This window comes from Nycticebus coucang, chromosome 18 (genome assembly GCF_027406575.1).
Source record: "Nycticebus coucang isolate mNycCou1 chromosome 18, mNycCou1.pri, whole genome shotgun sequence".
NCBI classification, from domain to species: Eukaryota; Metazoa; Chordata; class Mammalia; order Primates; family Lorisidae; genus Nycticebus; species Nycticebus coucang.
Genome location: NC_069797.1, coordinates 8426577 through 8436234, shown reverse-complemented (window position 1 = coordinate 8436234; position 9658 = coordinate 8426577). Strand labels below are relative to the sequence as shown.

Here is a 9658-nt window from a genome sequence, read left to right as displayed (position 1 = left end):
GTTCTATTGTCTCTGCACTCTGCAAACCGTTTGGCTCCCTTAGGATACAAAGGTGACAGCAGAATTCAAACTTTCCAGTCAATTTTGTGTCTACAAAGACCGTAATAGAGAAAGCTGGATGTATTTCCCCTAAGGAGTAACTCTTCTTCCTTTGGTTTTATTTAAAAGTCACAAGGTTTCCCCTAAGGAAAGTTTAATTTCTATAAGCAACAAAACTCAGGAATCATCTCTCTGTTATGCTATGCTTTGGAAAAGGTTATGTAATATAGGTACTGGTTCCTCTTTGAAGGTTTGGTAGAATTGTGATCTGAAATCATCTGGTCCCAGACTTTTATTTTTTTGAGAGATTTTGTATTCTTGATGTTATTTCAGCACTGGATATAGGTCTATTCCAAATTTGTAATTTTTTCTACTTGAGTCTAGAAAGGTGACAGATTTCCTTCAGATTTTCATATTTCTGAGAATAGTTTTTTGTCATGAACATTGAGGATTTTTTAATTTCTATGGTATCTATTCTTATGTCCCATTTATCATTTCTGATTGACATTATTAGAGACTTTACTTTTCTATTTCTGGTCAGGTTAGCCAAGGATTTATGAATTTAATTAATCGTTCCTAAAAGCAGCTTTCCGTTTCATTGATCTTCTGAATGATTCTTTTGTTTTCAATTTCATTTAATACAGCTCTAATTTTCATTATTTCTTTTCTTCTGCTGGGTTTTGGCTTGGATTTTTCTTCCTTTTCCTGTTGCTTGAAATGACCCTTTATGTTGTTGAATTTCTCACTTTCTGTTTTCTTGATGAAGGCTTCTAAGTTATAAATTACTCCTCTAAGACCTGTCTTTGCAGTATCTCACAGGTTTTGATAATTTGTGTCTCCATTATTATTTTGTTTCAAAACTCTGATGATTTCCTTCTTTGTCTCGTGTTTGACTCAGCTATCATTCATCCTAAATTATTTATTTTCTATTATTTTGTTTGAGTATAAAGACTTCTGCTGTTGTTGAGTTCAATTTTTATTCTGCGGTGGTCTGAGAAGACACAAGGAATAATTTCTATTCTTTCAAATATGTTGAAGTTAGATTTTTGTCCTAAAATATGATCAGTTTTGGAGGATGATCTGTGGGCTGAGGAGAAGAATGTATAATCAGTTTTATTAGAATGAAATGTTCTCTAAATGTCTGTTAAGTCCATTTGTTCTAATGTCAAGTTTAAGTCCATTATTTCTTTGATAAATTTCTTCTTGGAGGATTTATCCAGAACTGCCAAACGAGTGTTAAAATCTCCAACTATTATAATGCAGGAAAATATCAAAATTTTCATATCTGTTTTATAAATTGAAGAGCATTTAGGTAGAACACACAAATGTTAATTATTCAAATCGCTTCATGTTGCTTGTTTCCCTTGACAAATACATAGTGCTTGTCTTTCCTTATCTTTGTTTGTTTAAATCCTATTATATCTGCAAATAAAATTTCTACCCCTGTTTCATTCTGATTTCCATTTACTTGTATTAGAGATGCTTATCCCTTCACCCTGGATCTTGTTTTATACTGTAAGGTAAAATGAGTCTTTTGTAGGAAACAGATACCTGGCTTGAGTTTTTTTATCCTTTAGACAACCTGTGTCTCTCAGAGGAGAATATAAGCCATTCACATTAATTGACAGAATTTATAAGTGTTGTAGTGTTTTGGCTGTCCTATTTTTCAAAGGTCCACTGCATATTTTTTAACACTTTCACCAATGTAGAATTAAGGTTTTTTGTTTAAATTCTCGGTGACTTTACTTTGCTGGTAAACCTTTGTGCCTGTAATTGTGGGAAATGGGTCTGAGTATTTCCTGGGGAGTTGGTTTAGTTTTGGCAAATTTCTCAAAATGTTGATGTGTCAGTAAGATATTTGATTTCTCCATCACAAATAAATCTCAGTTTAGCTAGATACAGGATCCTAGGCTGAAAGTTGTTTTGTTTTAGAAGGTTGAAGAAGATAACCATCCTCTTCTAGCCCGAGATATTTCAGCTAAAATATATGTGGGCATCCTAATATTTCTCCATTTGTAGGTAATGTTTTTCTTATATCTGGCTGCTTGCAGGATTTTCTCCTTCATATTAACTCTGGCAACCTTAATTACAATGTGTCTAGGAGATATTTTGTTTGAATTGAGTTGTGCAGGGGGTTCTGAAACTATCTACTATCTGATTTTCTGTATGTCTTATAATGCTTCAGAAATTCTCCTCCATAATATCTTGGAGTAGAACATCTGTGCCTTTAGGACCATCCTCTTCTCTTTCAGGAATCCCTACAATTCACATGTTTGAACTTTTGGAATGATCCTACAACTCTCACAGTTAATGTTCTGTTCTTGTTTTCCTTTTTTCTGCCTCTTTGAATGCTTGGTATTATTTAAAACCCTTGTATTCAATTTCAGAAATTCTTTCTTCTGCTTGCTCAACTCTATTACTGAGGGACTCTACTGTATTTTGAAGCTCCTTGAATAACTTTTTCACTTCCTTGAGCTCTGCTATCTCTTTCACCACAGCCACACGGTTAATTGTCCATCCTTCCATCAGGTGGGTGATGCAACCTTACATGGCTCAAGAAGTGCTTACCTGTTTTTCCAATCATCTTCTATGACTTAGGAAACCAAAAAAAATTCATGTTTCTTGTTTTTTTCCTCCATGTCCTCCCATGCCTGTCTCCACTCTTCTATTCATTTATGTTCAAAGCCCTTGACCAGATGGCCTTGCCACCTTAACCCACTTTATCTTGTACACAAATTGGATGACCAGATCTCCTGCTTGCAATTCCAGTCATATTAGATACAGTTCATGTGTCTTTCATTGCAAGGATACCAAGGATGTTTATAATGAATATGTGGTCCAATTTTGGCTTTATCAACACTCAGATTACAGATACCAATCTATCTGTAAGTCAAAGTCAAAAATTTTTATCCTCTGTATTACTAGTACAGGATACCTCTTGACCCCAATAGAAAATAGGTTTAGACTAAAATAGTAATGTTGATTTAGTAATAGTGGATGATTCTAACATCTGCACTTTCTGGTCATGTGGCTCACACACACCTCAGTTTGATATCTAATGGACCATTAAAACTCCATATAATAGTACTATATCTATCTGAATTTATGACTTAGTAAAATCAGTCATTAGTGCAAATGTGCACTAATTAGTGCATAGTCCACTAATTCATCTCAGAATTAGAATGGGCAGTATGGCCATGAAACCAGTCTTGTAATGGTATGTTTTGGAAATGAGGTTACTGGGTACCCTGTGGTTAAACACCTCACATCTATATGACTCAGTAACAAACGAGGAACTAGTTCTCCATGACATATGAGCATTCTTTTTTTTTTTCATTATTATTATTTTTTATTGTTGAGGATTCATTTAGGGTTCAATAAGCCAGGTTACACTGATTGCAATTGTTAGGTAAAGTCCCTCTTGCAATCATGTCTTGCCCCCATAAAATGTGACACACACTAAGGCCCCACCCCCCATTCTTTATGGAGAGAATAGCCTTGTTATAGAATCCCTGGAGTCTGTATTGTGATTCTTCTCCTAAGACATTCCATAAATCCACATTGAAGGTGTTTTCTCCCATGTCATTTAATATCATAGATCTGGAATTTAATATTACCCATGCAATAGGGGTGTATCACAGCAGAAGTGGAGACAGTTCTGGCATGCAGTTAATTCATCTAGGCACTGATGATAGTCTGTTTCTCAATTTTGACAATAAATGGTGAAATGTAGCAGCCATAACATGAAAAGAAAATGATGTAATGACCAGGATCAGAACACTGAGGGATGAAGAACAAGCTCCACCTACTGTGTCAATCATACCCACTAGCAGAGGTTATGCAGGGCTGAGTGGCATTGAGAGCAGACAGTGGAGGATGAAGACACCATATTTCAGTGTGATCTTGAGATGATCTTCAGGAGAAGAGGCTAAATTCTGACCTATTGTCAGTGCTCTAAGAAGTATTTCATCCTATTGACCTTTCTTCCCTAAATAATGACCATGAAGTTGCCACTCCCTGAACTTACATGAAGAAGTACATCCAAATGGCCAAAAGGGTGGAGTGTAATGAATGCTGTGCTGCATAGTCCACTAATCCATCTCAGAATTAGAATGGGTGGTGCGGACATCTGACAGCCTTCAGCCTTTACCTTCTTAGAGAATATACTTCAGCTAAAGAAGACTGCTTCACCCAGGGTCACAACACTCAGAGGTCTGTGGGAACTGTTACACCCCACACTGTATTGTCACTTCTGCAAACACCAGGCTAGCAGAGACCCGAAGCACTAAGTTCCCATGTGGCTTTCTGGAACTAACATTATGCAAGGACACTTCTACTTCCAACCTTTTTTGTGTGTGTGTGGAACTATGTATTCTGTATAACCAATTTGCACTATATTATGATATTTCTTTGATTCACAGTATATATAATTTTTTTAAAAACGTGGGCCTGGTATTTCCTCACTGTTCCAATGCCTTCATTGATTATACACATTCTCTTTGAAATTAATCGGGTCTCCATATATTCAATTTAAACACTTTCTGTAAAGCCATTCAATGTATTTCATAATGTGTTTACAGTATGCTTTATCTTTCCTCTTTCCATCTCTGAAAAACTATATAGTTTGTTTATATTTCTATTCTATATTTCATTAATATTCACTATTCAACTCACTCTAGCTAAATTATTATTTCCCATCTTTCTCATTAGAGGTGATAAATGAAGCCCTAATATCAACAAATGTTCCTCTGTCTCCAGCAAATGTCAAAGATTTTCCTGTGCACCTTTTGTTAGTCATTTCAACAGAAGAAAAAGTTATCCAATTTGCTTCCCTCAAGAAGAACTTCTTTTAAAAATTTATTTCAGATTATTATGAGGGTATGAATGATTATGTTATATTTTTTAGATGTTATGTAAAGTTCAAGTTATAGTTGAGACTTTCACCCTGGCTACAGTATATCCTCCAATTATCTCTCAACACATCAGTCCTCCTCCCTCCTCTCTCCCCCGACCCTTCTCTCCCTTATCCCTCCATTTGAATTTAATTGTGTTTTTCTCTCCTATAGGTATGCAGTTGTTTATCTATTGATTTCATATTAGTATTGAATACAATAGAAATAGATCCTCTAGTCCAGAGTCTATTGGGCAAGAGACCAGAAACTCCATTTTTTGTAGTTGTTCTTACTCCTCAGCAAACATTAGAACCTGCAGGACTTGTTAAAGACCAATGCATGGATGCCCATCCAATGCAGTTTCTGATGCAGTAGATCTGGGTCAGGGCCAAGGCTTGCTTTCCTAACAAGTTCCTGCTGCTGCTCAGGCAGAGACCATATTTAGAGAATCATTTTTGTAGAATTCATGTGTATTTCAGGGCTTGTACTCTTTTTTTATTGTTAAATCATAGCTGTGTACATTAGTGTAATCAAGGGGTAAAATTTGCTGGTTTCATATACAATCTGAAATATTCTCATCAAACTGTTCAACGTAGCCTTCATGGCATTTTATTAGTTATTGTATGCAGACATTTGTATTCTGCATTTAGTAAGTTTCACCTGTACCCATTCTAAGGTGCACCGTAGGTGTAGCCCCACCCATTACCCTCCCTCCACCGAAACCTCCCCCCTCCCTTCCACTCCCTTAGCCCTTCCCCATATTCTTGTGCTACAGTTGGGTTATAGCCTTCATGTAAAAGCTATAAATTAGCTTCATAGTAAGGCTGAGTACATTGGATACTTTTTCTTCCATTCCTGAGATACTTTGCTAAGAAGAATAAATTCCATCTCCATCCATGTAAACATGAAAGAGGTAAAGTATCCATCTTTCTTTAAGGCTGCATAATATTCCATGGTATACATGTACCACAATTTGCTAGTCCATTCATGGATTGATGGGCACTTGGGCTTCTTCCATGACTTAGCAATTATGAATTGGGCTACAATAAACATTCTGGTACAGATGTCTCTGTTATATTGTGATTTTTGGTCTTCTGGGTATAAACCTAGTAAAGGAATTATAGGATCAAATGGCAGGTCTATTTTTAGGTCTCTAAGTATTCTCCAAACATCCTTCCAGAAGGAACGTATTAGTGTGCATTCCCACCAGCATGCAGAAGTGTGCCCTTTTCTCCACATCCACGCCGTACACACCCTGCCTGTCTGGTGTCCTGTGGCCTGGTCAGTTTCTCTGTACACACCCTGCCTGTCCGGTGTCCTGTGGCCTGGTCAGTCCCTCTGTACACACCCTGCCTGTCCGGCTTCCTGTGGCCTGGTCAGTCCCTCTGTATACACCCTGCCTGTCTGTTGTCCTGTGGCCTGGTCAGTCCCTCTGTACACACCCTGCCTGTCTGGTGTTTCATGGCCTGGTCAGTCCCTCTGTAGGCACCCTGCCTGTCTGGTGTCCTGTGGCCTGGTCAGTCCCTCTGTAGACAACCTGCCTGTCTGGCATCTTGTGGCCTGGTCAGTCCCTCTGTAGACTCTCCACCTGTCTGGTGTCCTGTGGCCTGATCAGTCCCTCTGTACACACCCTGCCTGTCTGGCATCTTGTGGCCTGGTCAGTCTCTCTGTAGACACCTCATCTGTCTGCTGTCATGTGGCACTGCTACTTTTTGTTGCTGTCGCTGTTCTTGGTTTTTAGCTTGCATTTACCTGGTACCTTTCTTGCCCTTCCATTTTAAGTGTTCTTGTAAATCATATTTTTGAGTTTGCTTTTTTTAACCCTGTTGTCTGGTCTATTTCTAATGTGAGCATTTAGCCTGTCTTGATTCAGTGACATGTGAAGCGCTTGATCTGCTCCTGTGCTTGTTGCTTCCTGGTTGCTGTGTGTCACTTGTGCTGCCGTCCATGCCGTCCCTGCAGCTGTCCCTGCTGCGTGTCCTGGTGCTGCCGTCCCTGCTGCTGTCCCTGCTGCATGTGACTTGTGCTGCTGTCCTGCTGTCCCTGCTGACTGTCCCTGTGCTGCTGTCCCCGACGTGTGAAGCTCTTGATCTGCTCCTGTGCTTGTTGCTTCCTGGTTGCTGCGTGTCACTTGTGCTGCCGTCCATGCCATCCCTGCAGCTGTCCCTGCTGCGTGTCCTGGTGCTGCCGTCCCTGCTGCTGTCCCTGCTGCATGTGACTTGTGCTGCTGTCCTGCTGTCCCTGCTGAGTGTCCCTGTGCTGCTGTCCCTGACGTGTGAAGCGCTTGATCTGCTCCTGTGCTTGTTGCTTCCTGGTTGCTGCGTGCCATCCCTGCTCCTATCTCTGTTGAGTGTCCCAGTGCTGCTGTCCCTGCCTTTCAGCTTCACTTGTTCAGCTCTGATCAGCCTGTTACTCATCATTTCTCTCTCACTCTCCTGTTCCACAAAGGGTTATCTTCCCTTCCCCACTCTCATAATTAGGAACATTTTCCTTCAGTATTTATTTGTTTCTTTACTATCTTTATCACCAAGATGCATTATTTCCATCACTAATTTGCTCTATTTCCTCTTCTTCTGCCCCTACCCCCAATCCAGTAAGATATGATCTTTGTAATACTCTATCCCCTCTCTTGGTTTGGGCCAGTTTAGTGTTTTTAGTTCTAGGCTCTTACCTTAGAGTGGCCACACCCTCCCCCCAAGTGCAAGAGCCCTTAACAGCCATCAGGGTGCAATTTGCCTTCACGATTTCTCTCCACTCCAACCATGCTCAGTGGGAGTCAGTTCCTCTGTAGACTGGCATCCTGTGGCCTGGTCAGTCCCTTCCTCTCATCTGTCACTGGATGGACTACACCGGTGGTGGACTTTTAGCTTCTGGCTTATGCTCAAGCACCCCTCCTTGGTCCTTACTGTGGAGCGAGATCCTGGCACATCTCAGTGCCGTAAACATTACCCTGTCTCTGTTCCCTGTTGAAGACAAGGTGCTAGGGGCTGCCGGACTCTTCTCCCTCCTTGGGAGCTTGTTCTGTGCCTGCTGCAGAGCCCAGGGCCTCATCTGTGGGTCCAGCCCCTCCTCAGAGCCCCCTTCTTCCATCTGTCCATTGCTTTCATCTCCTCTTCTTGGTCTTCTGCTCATCCACTTGGTCTGGCCTTGTCCTTGTGAGTTCTCCCTCATGGTCTCCTATAGACTTGAAATGTTCTTGTGCTTCATCTTCCAGGCTTCTAGCTTGGGTTTTAAGAGTGACCTTCCTATTCTTTTATCTGCTGAATGGTTTTAGAAGGGAATTTATTTTTTTTTCTCAAAAGCACCTTTCTCATTCTCTTTTAGTTAGTTTCACTTTGATCTGTTTGGTGCTATACCTGAATTCCTGGGACCTTGTCAACTTTCCCTCCTGGATTTCCAGTAGAGCTCCAGCCTTCACCTCTGGCTGGACTCAGAAGTTGTCAGATCAAGATGGGCTTGGGGCTCAGAGGGAGGAAAAGAAGCCATACTTGGGTTTTCACGTGCTCAGAGCTGCATGGTGACTTTGTCTGCCCTCCCTTGGTGCCAAGGACTGCTATGTCCCAGGCGCAGGCCACATGTCAAGTGGGTTGAGCCCCAATGAACTAGGCCCTTTGTTGTTTCACTCAATCTTCACAGTCCTGTGAGGTTAGGGTTTTCTGCGTGAAATCTCCAGGCTGTGTGCTGTGTGCAGGGTCACATACCCAGGTGAGGGGTTCCTTGGTGTCCTCTGCTGGTGAGTCAAAGCTGGGCTTGAAGGAAAGCACATTTTTCTGGTCTGTCGTCTCACTGGCCTCTGGAAGGGCTGCTGAGGGCAGGGATGGTCTTAGCCACTCTGTTTCTGTTCCCTGTCCAGGCCTGGCATGGAATGCCTATGTAGGGGGCAGAATAGAAAGAACTCAAATGTTTGCATGCAGTCATGCCTTGTTCTCATGAAAGCTCAATTCATTGTCATTCATAAGTTAGTTTCGGTCTTGATTTTCCCCTACCTTGAAAATATTTTTTTTCTTGAAATAATGTTTTTTTTTCATTAAAAAATATGTGCTGATTAAACTAAACTTGGAAAATGCAAAAGACTGAAAAGCAGAAGTGCGGTCCCTTTGTGATTTCCCCACCTGAACATGGCTCTGGACATAGACATCTCCCCACTTGCTACAGAGGGTAATAGCAAAGAGCTGAGCCAGGGCCGCTGTCCACGGCAGACTCAGCCACACAGGGGCTGCCTACTGGGAAATGCTGTCCTGGGTACCTGCACCCAGCCCAGAATGCACTGGTGGCCCAGGATATACTGGCAGGATGCTGGCCTGACTTTCCCCATTTCCTCAACAAATGGCCCATGCCACATGGCTCTGTGGCTCTGAGGACACTGGCTGGTCTGCCTGTGAGTTTGCTGGGTCTGTCCCAGAGTGTGAGTGTGAGTTGAGTGGTTATGCTGGCTCCCTGCATGCAGGACAGAATAGTCCTGCTATCGGGTGCCCCTGCCCTGGCGCTCCATCGCACATGGTCACACCAAGGAACTGCTGTGGCTCAGGGACCCCATGGAAGGTGTGGTTTTGTGCAAATATGGTGACAAGGGAGGGTGTGTGCTATGTGGGTGCAGGCAGATGAGTGCGTGGGGCATGGCTGGCCAGACACAGAAGGCAGCATTCTCACTAGGCCTTTGTTGTGGCAGGCACCGACTAGCTCTTACTGTATGGCTGGGGACTCCCTTGGAGGACTTGCTGCCCCCT

General features: G+C 41.8%; 1 protein-coding gene across 1 annotated transcript in view; it reads left to right on the top strand.

Moving 5' to 3' along the window:
- Nucleotides 1–6878: 6878 nt before the first annotated feature.
- The window catches only part of LOC128570999 (voltage-dependent N-type calcium channel subunit alpha-1B-like), an 81057-nt gene continuing 78277 nt past the window's right edge, over nucleotides 6879–9658 (top strand). Inside the window, 1 exon segment of the mRNA XM_053570703.1 lies at nucleotides 6879–7380. Within this exon segment, the coding sequence (XP_053426678.1) occupies nucleotides 6879–7380 (502 nt within the window).